Source organism: Leopardus geoffroyi, chromosome A3 (assembly GCF_018350155.1).
Source record: "Leopardus geoffroyi isolate Oge1 chromosome A3, O.geoffroyi_Oge1_pat1.0, whole genome shotgun sequence".
Classification (NCBI taxonomy): domain Eukaryota; kingdom Metazoa; phylum Chordata; class Mammalia; order Carnivora; family Felidae; genus Leopardus; species Leopardus geoffroyi.
Window position 1 is genome coordinate 135812889 of NC_059336.1, and position 21400 is coordinate 135834288.

General features: G+C 46.2%; 1 protein-coding gene across 2 annotated transcripts; it reads right to left on the bottom strand.

Annotated features, from left to right (window-relative positions):
* Window positions 1-5148: 5148 nt before the first annotated feature.
* Window positions 5149-19271, bottom strand: RSAD2 (radical S-adenosyl methionine domain containing 2). 2 transcript variants are annotated; one of them, XM_045447827.1, is made up of 6 exons: window positions 18852-19257; window positions 12910-13071; window positions 11303-11532; window positions 8528-8677; window positions 7682-7714; window positions 5149-5794 (listed from the first exon to the last, which is right to left on the bottom strand). In XM_045447827.1, exons 1-6 carry the CDS (start codon window positions 19201-19203, stop codon window positions 5630-5632), a joined length of 1092 nt encoding a protein of 363 aa, XP_045303783.1. In that variant the 5' UTR covers window positions 19204-19257; the 3' UTR covers window positions 5149-5629. The 2 variants fall into 2 exon arrangements, with proteins under 2 accessions (XP_045303783.1, XP_045303784.1); XM_045447828.1 differs by lacking the exon at window positions 12910-13071 and having other exon boundaries at window positions 18852-19271.
* Between the last annotated feature and the right edge of the window lie 2129 nt (window positions 19272-21400).

The following is a 21400-nucleotide window of genomic DNA, read 5'->3' on the forward strand; positions in this document are numbered from 1 at the left end:
TGGACCTACCGCTATCTCCAGGCAGAAATGTCAGAGCTGGGCTGAATTGTGGGGCACCCACAATGGGAGAGTGGCTCAGTGGTGGGGAAAAACCTCGCAGATCAACTTGGGAGCAGAATCAGGCAGGGATAAGTTGAGACGGCCCTGAATGAAAAAATACTTCACCTTTGGGGGGTCTCCCACATCCTCCAGGAAAGAGCTTGCACAGAGAAGCTGATTTATAATTATAATTATGTTTATATTATATATGTATATAATTATGTATTATATATTTTATGTATATTTATATTTTATATAATTATAATTATAATTATATTATATTTTATATATATTTATAAACTATATATATTATATATTTTATGTATATTTATATTTTATATAATTATAATTATAATCATAATTATAATTATAATTATATTATATTTTATATATATTTATAAACTATATATTATATATTATATATATTTATAAACTATATATATTATATATTATATATTATATATATTTACAAAAAATATATATTATATATTTATATATTATATATATTTATAAAATATATATCATATATTTTATGTATATTTATATTTTATAGAATTTAATGTAATTATAATTATATTATATTTTATATATATTTATAAACTATATATTATATATTACATATATTTATAAACTATATATATTATATATTTATATATTATATATTATATATTTATAAAATATATATATATTATATATATTTATACATATTATGTTGTAATTATAATTATTATTATGTATTTTTTCTAGATAAAGTGACTTCCCAGAACATGTGATACATTCACATTCATAAACAAATCTGTAAGCAACTCAAAACCCAAACCCAGGGATTTTTTTTTTTTTTTTCAAATCAACTGTGGTTTTTGGAACGACATTGAACGTCCTTCCGTCTATTAGTGTGAACTGTGAGGAACTGGCTTTTCTCATTAAGGTATAAGAAAAACCTTCAGAAGGTTTTATGTGGGAAACAAAATTGAGAATGAACTTAACTCTCTTAAAAAAATAGGCCTGACCGGAAAGACCTGAAGCAAATTAGCAGTTACCTCTGAGTGATAGAGTTATGGATAATTTTTCTTATTTCCTTCATTTGGCTTTACTCTGTTTTTCAAATATACTCCCAGCGTGTATCGTTTTTAGAATCATGAAGGGGCATCTGGGGGGCTCATTCCGTGAAGCGCCTGACTTCGACGCAGGTCGGGATCTTGTGATTCGTGAGTTCGAGCCCTGCGTTGGGCTCCGTGCTGCCAGCTCAGAGCCTGGAGCCCATTTTGGATTCCGTGTCTCCCTCTCTGCCCCTCCCCTGCTCACACTCTGTCTCTCTCAAAAATAAACATTAAAAAAAAAAAAAAAAGAAGAGGAATCTTGAAAAAAAAATGTTAAAGCCTGAATTTTGGAGCCCATCTCAAGAGCACCTGAGTTGGGCTTGCTGGGGGTGGGGGGGGGGGTGGGGGGGGTGTTGGGGGTGGTTCTGCACAATTTGCCCTTTCGTTCACCATGGCTGCATAGGGCACCTAGCACCAGGGGCCTGACACGGAGTCGTGCACCCCAGATGTGGCCTGGACACACGACCAATGACCCGAGCTGCTCCTTGAGACTCATTGGCTGGAAGGAGGCGCTGGATCTGCCCCCTGACCTCTGGGGCTGGAGCCCAGGGTTAGCGAGCGTCCAGGAGGGTGAAAGTCGTGAGGCCACATCCCCTTGGAAGAAGCGAGTGCTGTAACCAGAGGTCCGGGGCACAGGCATGTCTGAGAGAATGCTGCATGGCCGAGGAGGACCAGAGCAAGAATGGAGGGCACGAGGGGGACACCGGGGCCAGGAATGCAGAGCACTTGGCTGTGAGAGTCTGGAATTGGGAGCTGAATGAGACCGGGACACGTCGAGATGCCCCGAGGGAAAAGATGAATCACTTATGGGAGGGACGGAAGGGAGGGCGCTGGCCGGCTGGGAGGTAACAGCTCTTCCTGTGGAGCAGGAGCAGGGCCAGGGGGTGCCTGTAAGGAAGGGGTCAGGAACCGACTGGACGGCCGGGAACCAGGGTGCCAGGGGTGCACCTCCTTGGACCCCAGGGCCAGGCACCTGCCTGCCCCTGGGACTGCCGGACGGCTCACACTCCGAGCGCCGAGCTAGGCCCACTGGTGCGGAGGCTGGTGCTACCCCTGACGTGACCGGGTTTTGGACACCTGGCCCCCAAGACGCCGGTTTTCATTTTAGAATACAAAGGCCATTTTCTCCGGTGACTTGTCTCCTCTCCCTCTGGTTGGTGATCGGGTTGTCTGCAATGTGCTTATTAATTATTGATAACCTTGTTGATTTTTAAACTGTACTTGCCTTTAGCAATGGCAGTTTGTAAAAGCACACGATTACTTTAAATACACACCCAGGAGAGGCTTCGTTATGTTGGTCCACTGAGAGAGGAGGCAGTGTACAAACAATATTTTAATATATTACAACGTCTTACAATACATCAGATCAATACTCCAGAGCAGCACATATGAAGAAAAAATATATTTTTTCCCCCTAATAATGGAGACCTTCTATACACACTCAAGACAAAGCTTTAAAATCTTATGGCATGATTGGTCTTCCTCTAATCACAGCTGATTAAACAGTCTTTCAACCAGAGGGTAGCCTATGGGAGGAATTATTGCCCGATAGAGTCTCATTGAGACTTCGCTTGTGTTAGTATCATGTTGTGTCTCTCCCAACACAGGGACTGGACTCCAGACCCCAGCAGAGAAGGAACAGGAGCCTGCATTTCAGATGATTCAGCTCATGATCTCACTCCCCTTTAACCTTAAAAGAAAATAGGCAACTTTCGCACCATCTATCACTAAATGGCAGAGTTGATTCATACTTTTGAAACCAACATGCTATTACTATTGTCTGACCTTTCTAGGTTTCCTAAGACAAAATTCTATCATACCACCACCATGTAAACATTAGCAACACTCAAAAGCACCACAAAACCTTTGTTCTTCCCATCGAAATGGAGATGCCTCAGTTAAATTTACCATTTGTTTTTTTTTCCCCTTTTTGTTCACTATTTTTTTCCAATTCCAGTTAACGTACAGCATCGTGTTATTTCAGGTGTACAATATAGTAATCGAGCGATTCTATACATTACTCAGTGCTCATCACGAGACGTGGACTCTGTTTTTTTTTTTTTCAATAAAAAAGACTGTGTTTCACAAAACTGACACTCATATTTAAAACTGAAAATATAAAGCAAAAGGTTCTGTAGTTCAAATCTGAATTTTACTCAGTGTTAAATGTCCCAATTTCTCCCCCTTAAAAATGAACATTCAGATATTTTAAACATTGCAGATCCTAACGGTGCATAAGGAAGGGGAATAGTGATGCAAAAAACAGCCGGAAAATAGATGTAGGATGCTTATTTCTCTGGTGCAGTTTTGTTTTGTTTTGTTGTAGACTCCCTTTGGGGAATGAGTAATACAATTTCCTGCATTTTGAGTTTGATCAAATTTGAGAGAAATTCATTCCAACGCAGAGGATTTGGACTTTCAATTTAGATTTTGTTTCATGATTGAGCACCTGCTGTCTACCAGACAACGTCTTCGGTGCTTTCACATTCATGAACTTCGTTTGCTGAACTTACTCTTGTTGAATGATGTGAAGATCAGCAAAGTGTGGTCATGTTATGCAAAAAAAAATTAGAAGTGTTTTATATACTGATTATATATACTAAGGTCATCATAGCTTAGTTACGGTCATAGCTTAGATATGTTCAAGGCCCATACAGGGAAAAAGCTTTCTAATTCATTTTTCTCTTAAAATATAAAACAAAAAAATGGAAAATGCAGGACAGCCCATCCTATTTTATTTTTTATTTATTTAAAAAGTTTTTATTTTATTTTTTTTTAACCCATCCTGTTTTAGATGGGACACAAATATATTTCCTTTGTACGATAGTGACTTCAAATTTGAAGTAGAAATATCTTTTCCGGGAAAAAAAAAAAAATCACAAACCAAACTTTCAAAATCACCGAGTCTGGAAAGTAGATTATGAAGCGAATCTCTGTGTGGCTGCTTCACAGACTCGGGCAGCGTTCAAACGCCACCTAGTGACCGACACTGGCATGGCAGCTGGGTTACAATTTCTCCAGGCTTGGGCAAAAAAAAATGGTCCATGATTTTGCTTTTTTGAAACAATGATAGGAAATTATTGTTTTCCAGACAATGAGATACTGTCTAAATTACATAAACAAACTGTTTGTGATATTTCCCCAAGTAGAGAATCTTTTCCCCTGACCCAGTTTAAGTGATATTTTCCCAAAGAAGCTAAGAAAAAGAAGGCACGGGTTTTCTCCTCTTCGCCTAGATTTTTTTTTTTTTGTGACCCAGATTATATCCTTGTTTCAAGTGATTCAGAGTTAGTTGAGAAATATTATATTGAGCCATGGCTTCATTTATGTAAAATCCAGGTACATTCTAGGCGTTTCCCTTCATTCTTTCCTACACAGCAACCCAGTGCCTTTTCCTAACAGATCAGACCAATCTAGTAGCCGTGATTTATCACAGATACAGGGACAACTGTCTATTCACATGCACTCATACGTTGTTGCAGGGAAGATCCCGGTGGCTTGGATAACAGGTGCATACAGCAATCTGAACCCTGACCCCTTTGTCATGAAGTGTAAAGTGTGTATTTGTTTTGCTGAGACTCTTGGAAGAGAAAAGGGACTAGCAGAGAGATCTAACATTCACGGAATAGTCAGCATGGGCCAGGGGCCGTGCAGAGCGTGGGCAGATGAACTATCTCCTTCTAGGCCTTTTCTGAACACCGATGAGATCATCATCTCCTGCTCTCTGAAAACATCTGTTGACTATTTCTAGACTTCTGGGTTAAAAAGTCCAAGACCACGGGGGTGCCTGGGTGGCGCAGTCGGTTAGGCGTCCGACTTCAGCCAGGTCACGATCTCGCGGTCCGTGAGTTCGAGCCCCGCGTCGGGCTCTGGGCTGATGGCTCGGAGCCTGGAGCCTGTTTCCGATTCTGTGTCTCCCTCTCTCTCTGCCCCTCCCCCGTTCATGCTCTGTCTCTCTCTGTCCCAAAAATGAATAAACGTTGAAAAAAAAAATTAAAAAAAAAAAAAAGTCCAAGACCACGATGGTATGAAGGCAGAAAGGACAGAGTTACAGTGGGCAGACTAACCAGGGGAGGGATTGTGTCGTTGTTCTAGATGTGAAAATTGCCATCTCAACATTTAGCAAAAAAACAAAAAACAAAAAACCAAAACCAAAACAAAAAAACAAACAAACACAAAGCCCCCAACTCTATCAAATGAAAGGTCTGATAAAAATAGCTTCCAAATTGGGAACACGGGAGTCGCAGAAAACCCTGCTCAAAAAACTAAATCCTAAATAAGCTAATTAACTAAAGTTAAGGGTTTTGCCTGATCTATGGATCTTGGTGATCCAGGATTTACCGTGGAGAATCAGGTAGCAGGTGCAACAGAAGATGGGATTGGGGGCCGTTGAGAAATGCAGCAGGAATTACTGCTGAGCACGGCCAGCACACCTCAGGTCTGAGCCAGCGTCCCCGCGGGCGGGTTGAGGGCTGGGTCCACTTCCGGATCTACCAGTCCAGCTTCAGGTCTGCCTTGCTCCACACGTATTTGCCTCCTCGCTTTAGAAACATCTTTTCATCAAATCCACTGAATTTTATAGCTTCTTCTACGCCAACATCCAGGATGGACTTGGAAGGATCCTTCCGCCCGTTCCTACAATTCAGGAAGCGCATCTAGAAAATTCAGGACAGAAAGGGGATATGTTTGTATAACTGATTCCTTGAAACTCAGTGTTGGGGGGTTAATCCAGAAGGATGTTTGACCCTGGAGCCATTTCAACAAATATTTAGCGACAGCTGTTGGCCAGACACTACACTGAGGATGCCCACCTCCTAGAACACTCTTTCTCTGCTCGGAGAGCCCACTTTAACCAACAGAAACACATTAGATCGACGAGCACATGATAAACCAAATTACATGCCTGCCACATGTCCCTCCATGGGTCGGGGGGAGGTAATGTTTAGAAATTGTAAGGTGGGGGGGGGGGACCTGGGTGGCTCAGTCGATTAAGCATTCAGACTCTTGGTTTGAGCTTAGGTCATGATCTCATGGTTGAGCCCCTTTGGGCTCTATACTGGCAGCACAGAGCCTGCTTGGGATTCTTTATCTCCTTCTCCTCTCTCCCTGCCCCTCTGCCACTCGTGCTGTCTCTCTCTCTCTCAAAATAAAAGAATAAACTTAGAAAATTTTTAGAAACTGTTAACTGGAGAGAACGGTGTTATAAATGCACAGAAGCATGACACAGGCTGGCACGTAGGTGATACTACTGGAATGAAAACTGTTCACGCACAGATATACAGGTGTCAAGTTAATAAAACTTTCTTTTGAGAAAGGGAGAGAGTGGGATAAGAAAGGAAATACCAAGGCGGGCAGGCACCAGACCGAAGAGTCTTATATGCCCTGTCAGGCGGGAATGAGGGCTTCACCCTTCTTAACACCCACCATGTCACTAAGCACCTTACAGTAATATTTGATGATTCAGAATGTTCTTAAATTACCAAAAGCAAATTTTGGTTCCACTATGTTTGTGCCAACTGTGTCGAGGCCAGAGAGTTTGTAAAGGAGCATTGGTCAAAACCCCCTGCCTATCATGATACTCCAAAAACAGAAATAAATTCTGTTTGACCTTTCCTCTCTACCTTGAACCCTCTAACACTGGACATTAGCATCATTGCCTTTCTCCTCATGCCCCATAAAGAGAGTTTGTCCTACTGACAGACCATGAAATGGCTGTGAAGCATCATTGGTTAATTTGAAAATAATAAAATACCAAAAGTCAAAATGAGCATTTCTCATTTTGACAAGTTCCATGCATACGTTAAAACCATTGTTCTTGTTGGAGTTCATTTCTTTTTTTAATGCTTTTTTAAATTTATTTTTGAGAGAGAGAGACAGAGACAGACGGACCAACAGAGCGTGAGCAGGGGAGGACAGAGAGAGAAGAAGGAGACACAGAACCAGAAGCAGGCTCCAGGGTCGGAGCTGTCGGCACAGAGCCCGATGCAGGACTCGAACTCATGAACCTCGAGATCATGACCTGAGCTGAAGTTGGGTGCTCAACCGACTGAGCCACCCAGGCGCCCGTGGAGCTCGCTCATGTCTTAGAAACAGGTCTTTGAATGGACTTGTTTGTCCTGTACTAGAAATATTGGCAATGGTTTATGAATCTAGCCAAAAAAAAAAAAAAAAAAAAAAAAAAAAAAGACGAAAGAAAAAAGTAATTTGTTTTTCAAATTTGAGAAGGGGAATATTTTCCTTCTCTGGAAGGCAGAGCGGGTAGCAATCGTGTCAGTGACTTCTGGAGAGGAGCCACAGGTAACCTCTTCTCACCAAAGCCAAGATTGATCAGGGGACAAGCTGGCAACATCAGAGGTATTAAAGGTGATGTGAGGTATGATAGGACCTTCCTCCAAAGTACCCTGGGTGCCCTGGTGCTGGAGAACCCCCAGCCCAAGACAACAGGACACGCAGTGTCACTTTCTATGTGACACCCGAGGACCCATCGCCCCACGGGAGAAAGCCTGAGCCTTTAAACTTTATAATTCATGAGAAATACTCACATACTCATCCAGAATAAGGTAGGAATCTTTCATCTGCAAAAGAGAAATTAAATACAAATTTAGTTTCAAGTATATTTTTCAGTATGTGCGCTCAACGGTCGGTCTTACGGGGTTTGCGTGTTTGTGTTTTATTGCTTCCGGAGTCTGCATTTCTTATACCACGTGAGTGTCTTTGGCTCTGCCCCTTACGAGGGGATCCATCAGTCAGTGCCCCTGTCCCCACCTGACATACATCTCCAGGGGCATCTCTTATAGTTTTCAGCAGGCTGGATTCTCCGCCCCAGGCTGAAAGGGTCAAAGGACGCTGTGAGAGCTTCTCCGAGGATGAAATCCCCAGGCTAATTTCCCCATTTTCTCAAGCTGTGGGAGAGCCTTGTTTTTTATTCAGTATTCCCAATGGCTATTTTTCCACCATGCATGGAATTTCCCCCATTTTCAATGGAATTAAGCTTTAAGGCTATTAACCTGGGAGTCTGCGTGCAGATTTTAATGTTACCTTCATTACCCGTAACTGGTTTTACCTTCTGTAGGTATATGAAAGGTGTCCCTATTCTCCTAGAGGAAGCTATACCTACCCTCTCGAGGCTGCATCCTTGGAACAGCTCCCACCGCGGGAACGGTGGGCGGACACAGAGTCCAAGGACAGGGGCGGGGGAAGGGAACCTGAAGGTCTTTCAGAGGCCCTACAGCTGGCAGGTGCAGGGCTGGTGGTGGGTTCCAGCCCGAGGCTGCACCCTCCCATCCTCCTCGCTGAGCCCTGCAAAGGAACAGTGTGTGGATCCCTTGAGCTAGAGAGGTCCCTGCTTGGAACCATCTCAAGACGTGACCATGTCTGCTCCATTATACCTTCTGGTTAGACTCGGGCACCAAGCAGGACACGTCTTTGTGGCGGTCTAAGAATCCTTCAAATTCTTCATCGCTGATGATGAATTGTTGCGCTTCTCTCAAGGCGTCTTCTCCAGAATTCTCCCCCTCAATGAGGAGACATTGGAAGACCTGGAAGGCGAGGAGGGTGTTTGCTTAGCAGAGAGTAGCCCCCCCCACCCCCCCATGTTTGCGCCCCAAACCTCACCTCCCCAGACCCGGCTACATGCCCTCTATGCAAGGAAGAGTCCTCCTACTAAAGAACATTCTAGAAAGACATCGCTCTGGGGCCCTCAACGTCAGAAAGTGCAAACGGTCTGAAAATATAAAACTGGTCGAGTTTGTGTTTGAGCCAGTCTGACAGTCTAACCTTTTCAGACCACCAACTAAGTGATGTTCACCGCAGGGCATGAGAGTATGAAGAAAATAGACAAATCATTTGTGATCCACCAAGAAATAAGTATGTTCGAAATGTTGTCTCTGCTGACTTCAAACATCCCTTATTAAGCCCTCTACACTATGTGGGGCTTTTTTCAGTAGATATACAAGGATAGTTTCCAAAGCCCTTAATAGTCTTTTAACGTTCTTTTAAGTGAGTAAAGTGCGTGTGTGTGTGTGTGTGCGTGTGTGTGTGTGAATTATTATTCCGTCATAAGGAACACCATCCTCTGAGAAGGAAAAAACTGTCCCAGGGACCTGAGCAAGGTGGTAATCGGTGACAGCGGATCAAACACAGACCCAGCACAGAGCCCAGGGTTATAGGGTTTTCATGTAAGGGAGGGGGGATTACGCACAGCATGTAATTAACATTTTAGCCAGCTTAGAATTAATTTTGAAGCACCCTACATGTTGCCTTCTTTGCTCACTCTATTCCCACCCCCTTCTTCTCTGCTCCCTAGTCCTTAAACATCCGTCCCCGCGGACTCTGGTCACACGGTAGGTTTACTATTTGTTTTCCTGGCTTGTCTTGCTCTGTAGCCTGGGAGCTTCCTGGGAGGGGACACCTCTCATCTTTGTCCCCACGGCACCCATCCCCAGTCCAGGCACAGGGTGAGGAGGGAGAGGAGGTCAGAGGAGGTCTCCACACAGGTGGGAATCCCAAGCCGGCTTGAATAGCAGGTGCAGTAAAGACATGCAGGGACTTTGGCCCTGGTGACTTTGGTTCCAGAATCCACCACCTTCAGTGGGGCTGGAGAAGCAAAACAGGGGGAAGGGTGGTGGGATTGGATGGGGAAAGTCAGGTACAGCCTGCTCTGTTGTCCCCAGAGCAAGCCTGAAGGTGATGGCAGACCCCCTGTGGACGAACACTGAGGTTTCTTCCCTCCTACTCTCGTTCAGTGCTGGAGTACTGAGCACGGGGCCTCCCGTGGAGGACGCGGCCTCGGGGGTCCAGGCACCTGACCCAGGGGTGCTACGTTTCATCAGTTTGCGGCCTGCAGATGCCAGTGATCTGATGCCAAAACTGCTTTTCAAACAGACGGTAGCTAATCTGCTCCCTCCAGAAAACTCAGGATTTTGAAAAGGCGATTCTGGAGTGACTCAGCACGCAGAAGCCACAAGAGGAGTTACAAGATGGGAGGAAAGAAGCTATGGGATCAGGAAGCTACAAGGAGCTCCCAGCAAACCAAAGCCAGGTATGTATGTATGTATACACACACATACAGGGAGAGAGAGAGAAGCTAAAAAGAGAATACTGAGGAAGACAGTAATGGAACAGAGATAGGGGATCAGGGAAAAGGAGAGTGTCTGGCAGGTGGCTCTAGAAGGAAAGTCTAAGAGCTTTGAGCCTCGCCTCTGGTCCTCGTCCATCCCCCTTGCTGGACCGCAGCCTTCGTTCCTGCCCCTGTCTCTCTTTCTTGGCTTTTCTCTAATTCCTTCGGGGCATGGGACGCAGGTCCAAGAAGCTGCGTTTCAAACAGTTCCCTGAGTTGAGTCTGAGGAACAGCCAGGGGTAGGAAAGTTTAATTTGTCGTTATCTGCAAGTGTCTGTCCATGGTGGGTGCTGTAATTACACCTCGAATTGGAACGTTAGACTTTTTAGTAGCTGATGGAGGGATCAAAAGCACGAATCTTGGTGAATGAACTTTGCTGCAACTTGGGGATGGTGTTGCCCCAATATCTACTAATAATTCAGTGAATAATATATTAACAGAATTTATGAAGAACGTATATCCATTTATGAATAAGCCAAGAGTTTTAAGAAGAAATCCAGTATTACTATATTTAATAAATAAGTATCGGTTAGGTGTTGTATGGATATATGCTTTATTTTTTTAATGTTTATTTTCAGAAAGAATGAGAGAGCGAGGGAGGGGCAAAGAGAGAGGGAGAGAGAGAATCCCAGGCAGGTTCCATGTTGCAGTCTCCATGTGCGCGGGGCTCATGGTCATGGACTTTGAGATCATGACCTGAGCCGAAGTCCGACGCTTAACTGACTGAGCCACCCAGGCGCCCCACCTATGGATGTATTTTTTTAGAACACCTGCAAGCATTGACTATATCTTTTGACCTTTATCCTCCCAATATTCCAGAAGGGAATCGGTTCCAGTTTTTAGAAGGGGGAATTGAGGCAAAGACAGCGTAAGCAGCCTAAAGTTTAACAGGGCTGGAAGAAAGCATGAGGACCCGGTTTCTTGGCTGGCTCCTTCAGTCCAGAGTTCTCTCTAACCTTAACATTTCGGGTTTCATTGACACAAGCGTCTCCCAAACATTTTCTGAGTTATACTCGGCAGAAGCGACACGGGACACGGTACTTACTTTCCAGCGGACCGGGTTCAGGGCTTTAATCTGCTCCCTCATATCCTCATCCACGTTGAATCGATTAATGACAGAATTTATTTTGAAGGCCACTCTATAATCTCTACACCATGTCCTCAGTTTTTGAAGATTCTCCACGTGGTTCTTCTTTCCTTGGCCACGACCAATGAGGACGTTGACTTGTTCATCAAAGCTGTCACAGGAGATGGCAAGGATGTCCAAATATTCACCTGAAGGAAAACGGGCATCTTTAAGCTTTTCCATTCAAGGACCAAACCTTTTAGGCCATTTATAGGTTTTTATGATAAAACGTATCTTGTTTGTATCTAATTTTTCATTTTTTTTCAAGTTTATTTTATTTGGGACACCAGGGTGGCTCAGTCAGTTAAACCTCTGACTCTTGATTTCAGCTCAGGTCATGATCTCACGGGTTGTGAGTTTGAGCCCTGCAATGGGCTCCGTGCTGACAGTGTGGAACCTACTTGGGATTCTCTCTCTCCCTCTCTCTCTCTCTCTTTCTGCCTCTTCCCCCACTTGCTCTCTCTCTCTCTCTCAAAATGAATTAAAAAACCTTTAAAAAGTAAAGTTTATTTTATTTATTTTGAGAGAGAGAGAATGTGTGAACAGGGAAGTAGCAGGGAGAGAGGGAGAGAGACAGAAACCCCAGCAGGCTATGCACTCTCAGTGCAGAGCCTGATGTGGGACTTGATCCCACGAACCGTGAGATCATGACCTGAGCCTGAAATCAAGAGTCAGATGCTAAACCTGAACTTAAACTTACACTGAGCCACCCAGGTGCCCGAAGCCCAGACATTTTCCACCACCCACTCATTCTCCGGCCACATCTTCACAGTGGACTAGGTTTGAGCTTTCCTCATTATTAGGACTTTGCAGAATTGGTTGCAAAGTTGATTCTAAATATTTTTTTTTTCAACGTTTATTTATTTTTGGGACAGAGAGAGACAGAGCATGAACGGGGGAGGGGCAGAGAGAGAGGGAGACACAGAATCGGAAACAGGCTCCAGGCTCTGAGCCATCAGCCCAGAGCCCGACGCGGGGCTCGAACTCACGGACCGCGAGATCGTGACCTGGCTGAAGTCGGACGCTTAACCGACTGCGCCACCCAGGCGCCCCAACAGATAGTCTATTTAAATGTCTTCAGCAGCCGCATATGTAGCCAAAGGAGGGGAGGACAGTTTTGGCCCAAATGCTTCATTGATGAGACTAACAGAATGACAGTTCCTTCGAGATTTAACAATTGAGCATTAGCAGCAAGCCATAAGGGTTTATTCTGCAGAGTGGTGTCACTGTCCCCTGCTAGTGGCTAAGCTAAAGCCACAGGTGCCGATACCTGCTCACTTGGGACGCACAGAAGAGTCGCGGTTGCTAATATTTTCTGTTATCTGTCTTGCCACGCTTGTTTACGTGGAGCCCTGCGGCATGAAAACCTCTAACTGCGTGCCAGCCTTGTAAAGATATTAGAGTTTGGTTTCTCCTCCCTGCCCAACCACCCCCCCCCCGCCCCCCAGCCTAAGGCCCCGGGATGGAAGGACCCAGAACTAACACTCGCAGCGGCCACGACTCCCGCGTGACGCCAGGCAGCTCACCGTAAGTCCTGAACCAGCGCTCCCGGATCAGGCTCCCGTTGCTGACGATGCTCACGCTGGGCAGCCTTAGCTCCTCCTTGCAGAACCTCACCAGCTGGCCCAGGTACTCGCCCCGGTCATGAATGAATGGCTCTCCCCCCGAAAAGTTGATCTTCTCCATCCCTGTGAGAGGCCCGACGTGAATCTTTTATCCCCCCCCCCCACTGCAAAACACCCCTTGTTGCTTTAACCACAAAAGGGCTGTTTTCTCAAGGTAACAAAAACGAAATGATTATCTCCCCCCTCACCCCCAAGCCTGGCTTCCCGTGCTTCCCACGGCAGGGAGGGACTCACACACACACAAGCCGGGGCCTACCCCTTGGCCCCTGCTTGAACACGGATGCATCTTACTAGGGAATCAGTTACGCGGGTGAGAGACTCTCTTAGGAGGCAAAGGGGGTGCTGAGTCAACACAGGGATGTGCAAAAACCTCCTCCATCGCATCCAGAATGGTCTTTCTTGGCATCTTCTCAGGCCTAGACAGCCCCGCACGCTGCCCTGGGGAGTCCCTTCCCTCTCTGCCTGCTGGATGCCTGTGGTTCCAAAATTCCTGCCCTTTCCTCTCTCAACGTACTCCCTTAGTTTGGAAAAGGCTTTCGAAAAACAATATGCAAACTATAGGACTTATGTTTCAAACTACACCTGTGATCAGTTGTTTGACCAGGTATATTATTCTGGGTGAAATCACTTTGCCCTCGGGATTTTAAGGGCATTACTCGTTGTCTTCTAGGTTTTCATACTATTGTTCAGAAGCCTGATAACACTTTGATTCGTAATCCTTTCGAAGGACATGATTTTGTTTTTTTCCCTTCCAGAAGCTTTCTTTCCAATGTCCCCAAATTTCAAGGTGATGTGCCTTAGTGAGATCTGTCTCTATTCACTGTTCTGGCCACTTGGCAGGTCCTGGATGGAAAAATACAGCTCCTTTGGGAATGGGAAGTTTCCCCTATTTTGTCGGTAACTCCCACATCTTCTCGAACCTGCTTTTCTCCCTGGAGGTTCTGGTCTGTTGGTGCTCCGCTTGTAACCACCGCGCCCTCGGGCTGTGTCTCTGGAGTCCCATTTTCTCAGGACCTTATCTTTTAGTCTTTCTATCAAAATTCTAATTTTGGAAATCCCAGTGTCCACTCTCCAGACTCTCCCATATCCTGACTGTTTTCTCAGCATTGTGTTACTTCTTATGCATAATAATTTTCCTCTCATCTCTCTGGGATGATCAGTTACAGATTTTTTTTTTTTTTGACGTTTTCCTCTATTCTCTTTGCTGATTTGTTTTGGCATCTGCCTTTTACTTTGGGGTTTCTATTTGTCCCTTCTAATTTGAGTGAAGCATAAAAGAGCGGAATGGAATTTCTGTGATTCAGGAAGAAACCACACAGATGGAGGGTTTCGGTACAGAGTGACAGCGAGAAATGGACTTATTCACTGGATTATGCCCCACATGCCGGTAGCCTTGGTGTTTCCTCTGGGCCATTTTGTTCTCCTGGAGAAGGACTCTTAATCTCCTGCTATGCCTGACCACCTGGCTGCCTGTACCCTGGAAAGTACCAGCAGGCAGGTTCTCAACCCCCGGCCTTCAGTGTGGGTTCTCCTCCCGGCCCCACCTGGGGTCCCTGAGCACAGCCTTCGTGGTCCAGATCCCTCAGAAAAGAAGCGGCCTGTCATCTGCGGGACTTGGAGAGGGACCTCGTCTGACCGTGGTGGGGAGAGCCGTGGAAGGGCCTTTGGCCTATTTCCTCCCTCCCGCCTCACCCCCTACTTGTGGATCAACGCTGTGCTTCTGCATGATAACATGCTTCCCGTCTTTGAAATGTCCTACATTCCATGCAGCAGGCTGGTGAGCCTCTTACAGCCACTGCCCTGCAGACACATGCTGAAGGCGTCCAAGAGCCATAAACCGTTTAGGACAACAACCTGTGGATTTCCTTGTGGGCTTATGCCCCTTCTTTCAATGATGCTATTGGAACTTTAGTGGCATGAAGGAAAGATTGGAAGGATGTTCAGTAGAAAGTCCAGAAGGTCTAAATACATTTAGAATTTCTGCAGCGATATTGTCATAGTGGAGTTCATTTCAATTCAGTTCAGTTCAACTCGGTTGATATTCCACTGGCAATATCAGAGCGGGACGTTTCCAGAATGAACCCTTAATCGGTAAGCAACTAGCTCCACTAAGTGAAGTTTGAAACGCACGCTTCATGGGACTCTAAGGGTGCTGATAGCTCAGGCAGCGGACAGCCTGCTCGGATTAGAGACAGAAGCCACCACACTGCAGAGCATGCGAAGGAAAGGGCACAGGGTGACAGGCTGCTGAAACAGAAGCGTGTGTGGGCATCAGAGGTCAAAGGAGCAAGCATGAGACCAGTAAGAGCAGCAAACAGACGGAGTCATTGGAATAAAATAATTAGAAGCACCAAATAAACTAACGGAGAAGGCTGGGGATCTTCTTAAGGGCCAAACAGCACAATCTGCCACAAAATTCCCTAAGAATTTTATTTGTGAACATCCATTCAACAAACTTGGTCCCTACAAAGTATGGAATACCGTGCCTGGCCATTTCATTTGTGCAAACTCACTGTAGCCCAGCGTTTAAAATGCTGTCCGGACCCGGTTTTGAGGTCCTGGCTGAAAGCTGGTCATCCTTAAATTCATCCTTAAACTCATTCAGCAAGGAAGGAATCATTACCCTGGTTTTTATTATTTATTTATTTATTTATTTATTTATTTATTTACTTATTTATTTATTGTTTAAAGTTTATTTTTGAGAGAGAACGAGTGAGCGTGTGCGCACACACGCGAGTCGGGGAGGGGAGGGGCAGGGAGAGGGAGCGAGGGAGTCCCAAGCAGTCTCCGCACTGCGAACGCAGAGCCCGATGTGGGGCTCAAACTCACCAAAAGCAAGATCATGACCTGAGCTGAAATCAAGAGTTGGGTGCTTAACCAACTGGGCCACCCAGGCGCCCCATCCTGGCTTTTAGTTGCAGGGTTGAAGCCCAGAAAGGTTCACGAATTATTCACGAATACAAGGCTAGGGAAAAAAAAAAAAAAAATGCTGAGATGGATGTCCAAGCTCCAAAGCCTTCCATTTTGTCAGCGGGGCGGCCCTTCACCCCCGCCTGCCCAAGCTAGTCCCGCCTGATGGCAGACCTGATGTCACCTGTTATTCTTTTCAACACCGCCGTTCACGCTCCGGTGGGCCTACGACTGGACAGTGATAAGTTCTATCCCCTCACTGGTGAGGGCTAGGAGCCTGGCTGTGTGGCGGTGGTTATATTTAATAAAAACATCATTATTCCCTAAAGTGTGGTTAAATAGGGTCAGACAAACTAGAGAGCGTGAGACAGTGTGTTGGCCAGTGGCGTGGCCCTTGATGAGTTTGAGGGTAAGACGTAGAGGGGATGAAAGGAAGAGAGAGTTGAGGGAACGGGATGTGGATGCGTAGTTAAGATCTTAGATGTGGAACAACGACTTCACAATGATCTTAACATACAAGGAGTGATCCTATTACAGCCCAGATCACTACTGACCCCCAGAGTCAGTAAAAGCGAGAGGAGTCAGTAATATTCTGGAGAAGCATCTTCAGCCGGAGTAGTACATTTTAATTGTAAACATAATTTGCATTTAGATTTAAATTTTTAATCACCACCAAAGTAGATTTTTCCTATTTTAGTCAGAAATCTCACCTACAGGGCACATAACCTATACTACACCTTAATCATTTTAAGTAATTTTGGTTTTATTTACTTAAAACTGAGAGGTCACCATATAAGGGTTTTAATTATAACTGAAGTAGTTTAGGCCCTATTAAGAAACATCTGAGCATTTGCTTATCTGTGCCTCGTAGCTACTTTTTGAGGTTGGCATATGAGTTACCTTTACACACATTTTAAAGATTAGTTAACTTACGTTCAGAAAAGTTAAATGTCTTGGCAAGTCACATAAGTGCTTCAGCAAGAGCTCAAGTCCTGCCTTGCGAGTCAAGAGTCGGAGCTCTTTCCAGGATGCCAGACCTCCCTTCATTTGCTCATGTCTCCAAAAACACTTATTACCCCCCTATTACATTCTAGATATTCTCCTAGGCACAAAAATACACAGAATGCTAACATTCAGCCTTGGAACTCAAACCCTTTGGGGACCCAGATATTAAAAATAAAACAACCTGGGGTGCCTGGGTGGCTCAGCCGGTTAAGCGTCTAACTTCAGCCCAGGTCATGGTCTCATGGTTCGTGAGTTCGAGCCCCATGTCAAGCTCTGTGCTGACAGCGTGGAGCCTGGAGCCCGCTTCGGATTCTGTGTCTCCCTCTCTCTCTGCCTCTCCCCAGCTCATGCTCTGTCTCTCTCTCAAAAATAAATATTAAAAAATTAAAACAATGGAACGAAAGATAACTTAAAAAGTGCTATAGTACACGTTCGTAGCAGGCACCGTGGGATCACAAATAGGGAGAGAGGGCATTCCAGAAAGAGAGGATAGCGTGATCACAGGCCTGATTTATGCAGGTGGTGAGGGGGAATGAGTATAACATGATGTGCCTGGAGCATAGGGCACTGAGGGCATTGGGGTGAAGGATGTCGAGGTCCCCGTGGGGGCAGCAGAGACGATTATAAGAATCGCAGCAATCCAGCTGAGAAATGGGGAGACCCTGAGCCAGACCCCACGGGAACAGTGAGGTGGGACTCCACTTGGCTGAACGGTTGTGGATGGTTGAGCAAACACCACGGGCAACAAAAGAAATCAGATCATTCCATTACGTAAAGTACAAAATCAGGCAAAAGCCATCTGTCTGTTAGAAGACAAACTCGGGGTTACCCTTGTGGGGGGCGGGGCAGTGATGGAAGGGAGACGTTTCTGGGTGCTGGGACGCTGTCTGAGCGCTGTTTATCTGGGCATGGTTATTTTGTGCAGTTCACTCAGCTATGCCCTCAGGACGGGCACGACATTGTGTATGTGTGTTATACTTCTATAAAAAAGCAAAACAAAATGACAACAGTTAGCAAGTTGAGAAAAAGTTGGCAAGTTGAGAAAAAGTTGGCAAGGTTGCTGAAGTCGCCAGCTTCCCAGGAGCTCCGGGAAAGACAGGAAGACCAGGTGAGAAGGAAGGACGGATGTGGAGGGGAAGATGCTGCCTCAGAATCACGTACATGCCGAGCCTTCTCTGAGATGCTTCCACTAGCGTGGAGAAGCTCAGTAAGCAAGTCTTGAGATCAAAATCATTGTTGTATTTGTACTGCAAATAGTTTCTTTACAGTTTCATGGGAGAGGGGCGCCTGGGTTGGTCAGTCGGTTAAGCACCCGACTTCGGCCCAGGTCATGATCCCACGGTTCCTGGGTTCGAGCCCCGTGTTGGGCTCTGTGCTGACAGCTCGGAGCCTGGAGCCCGCTTCGGATTCTGTGTCTCCCTCTCTCTCTGCCCCTCCCCCACTTGCGCTCTGTCTCTCCCTGTCTCTCAAAAATAAACAAATGTAAAAAAAAATTTTTTTTAAGTTTCATGGGAGGCACACATACATAATCCAAAGTAAGAGACTGAAACATTGTAGTTCCCAAATCAGAGCTTTTGTCTTTGTTTTCAACTTTCCTCATTAATTCTTTCTGGAAAACCCCCACTGCATTGGTGCTTTGGACAAACTCAGAAAGTAGAACCGTCCCAATCTGCTTCTTGGCAAACGGGGCGGGGCCACTGGGAGCCGGGCAGGTGCAGGGACCTCTGCTCACCTGGAGGCTGTAGGAGGGATGGGTTTGCAGTCCCTCCGGGCTGCACCAGCCGGCTGGTTCCGAAGGCCCAGGCATCCCCCCCAAATTCACCCCAATTCTCCCTCGCGGGACGGACGCTCTGCAGGCCCTCTGCCACCTGTGCACATCCCCAAGCCCATGGCCGCGCCCTGACTTCCTCCCGGGACCGGGGACTCACCGGCTTCCTGCAGCAGCCGCAGCCCTCGCTTGGCCTCATCCAGGGGCAGCACGAAGGACGTCTTGGCCGTGTGGAAGCAGAAGCCACACTTGTAGTTGCACTGGCGGGTGAAATGGTAGTTGACGCTGGTGGGGGTGGTGGGCTGGTCCGGGCCCTGCCCGCCATCCCCTCTGCTCTCCTGCGGTTCTCCCCGGCCCGGCTGCGGTGGCCAGGCGCTCTGGCCCCCTGGTAGCCAGAGTGTGGCCCTGAGCCAGAGGACCCAGGGGACCAGGCTGCTCCAGAGGGAGCGCAGGGGCTTCCTGAAAGCGCTCAGCAGCTTTCCAGCAAAAGCCACGGGCACCAGCATCCACATGGTGGCCAGGCTCCCTGAGGCTCTCCTGCTGCCTGGAGACAGGGCTTATATGTGCCAGGAGCAACCTGTCACATGGGCTGGACGGACACACTTCTGACTAACTCTCGGCTGAGCTCAAGTTTCGATTTTCCTGTTTGTGAAAATGAAAGTTGGGGCGGGGCCAAGGCTGAAGGCTGGGGCTCGGGGCCAGCATCGGCCCGGCCTGGCCTCACCTTTCACCTGTTTTGGGGGCCGGCACGGGCCTTCTCACTGGATACAGACCAGGACCTCGCTCTCTGTCCGCCTGGCCCTCCGTCCAGCAGGGAGCCGCAGCCCGGACAGAGATGCCGCGGCTCTCCAGGCGGCACGTTCCTCACACATGACGCTTCCTGCCGCCGCCCCCAGCGAGAGTCTGGTGTGAAAGCCACAGAATGAATGGCACGGGCGGCCCTTGCAGGGCGAGGACAGGACCCGTGGGCCTCGGCGCCCCTTGCAGACCGTGGTCCAAATGCACAGGCACATAATAACACCCATCTTCCATCCACCTTTAGCTGTCCGTCTCCACCTTCTGTATTTTCCCAGCGTTGAAACTCAGACACTTACACTCTCCTGCATTTTATTGATTGATTGATTGATTGATTTAAAGTTTTTTTATTTTTAGTAATCTCTGCAACCAACATCAGCCTCGAACCCACGACCCCAAGATCAAGAGGTGCTCGCTCCTCGGACCGAGCCAGCCAGGCACACCATTTCTATTTTACTCTTTTTTTTTTTTTTTTTTAAATATATACTTATTTTTGTGACAGAGAGAGTGGGGGGAGGAGCAGAGAGAGAGGGAGACACAGAACCCGAGGCAGGTTCCAAGCTCTGAGCTGTCAGCACAGAGCCCGACGTGGGGCTTCAACTTGCCAACTGTGAGGTCATGACCTGAGCCCAAATCACACGCTTAACCAACTGAGCCACCCGGTCGCCCTGTTTCTATTCTACATTCAAAAGACCATAGGAAAGTCAGAAGCTTTGTTAAGGTTCTTGTTCATTGTCAAGAATTACAGCAGTTTCTTCCTGATTTTCAGTTTCCTAGAGAGCATTGTCGAATTTTGTGCTGAACCTTTTTTTTGCTTTAGCTGTTTTTAATCAGAATTGTCTTAAAAATTCTTTTTAATGTTTACTTTTGAGGCAGAGAGAGACAGAGCATGAACGGGGGAGGGTCAGAGAGAGGGAGACACAGAATCTGAAGCAGGCTCCAAGCTGTCATCACAGACCCTGACACGGGGCTCGAACTCAGGGACTGTGGTTCGAGCAGGTGGTCTTAAGTTTTCCTGAAGCTCATGGAAAGTTGGGACAGTCCTGGTAGGTAAGCTTCTGGAGCCACAAATCAAGCTCGTCACGTACTGGCTCTGGGGCTTTGGTAAGTTACTTCATTTCTCTGGATCTCCGTTACCTCATCTGTAGGTCCAGATAGCTCATGCAGCTTTTTTTGTGTGTGAAGACTGGAAGTTCTCATTTCTGTGGATCACGTCAACTGGGACGGTGTGTGGAAAGTGGCACGTGTTCACTTGGGGCTGGCTATTGTTATTCTGGCGGTGTTGTGTTCTAAATAGAAACAAAGATGACTTTCACTTTACTTGGAAAGAAAACTGAAAGCAAATTCAGCAAAATAGCAAGCCTGTGTGTGATGATTTCTGGTTACACACTAATGGATATAACGCAAGTGCTTGAAATCTTAGGCCAAAGCATTGTAAAATCTCACTGTTGTATGGCTCAATCAGGAAATACTTTTTCTTCCCCCCTGGATCACATGTGTTTGAAGAAATGAAAACCAAATCGGTTTACATTTCAAATTGAGTATCAGGTAAGGTACAGAGGGTGACCATGTGGGCTTTTCAAACCAGACCTTTTAAGGTCTGAATCCTAATTCAGCCAAGAGTGTTTCATCTGGGGTAAATTTCTTCATCTGCCTGATCTTGTTAACACATCTGGAAATATGGATGTTAATGTCACACTCACACAGGGCATTTTAAGGATTCAAATGTATATTCAGCACCGAGAGTAGTGCTTGCGTGATAAATTAACCATATCTAGCATACCATACAGAGTTGTGCACCAGGCCCCGGCCTACACTTTGCATGCACTTACTTATGTTCCAGCTGGAGAAGCTCACGCCACGCAGGGAGTGTTTGAACTGGGATGTAACACCTGGGAACCTGCTCAATGATAA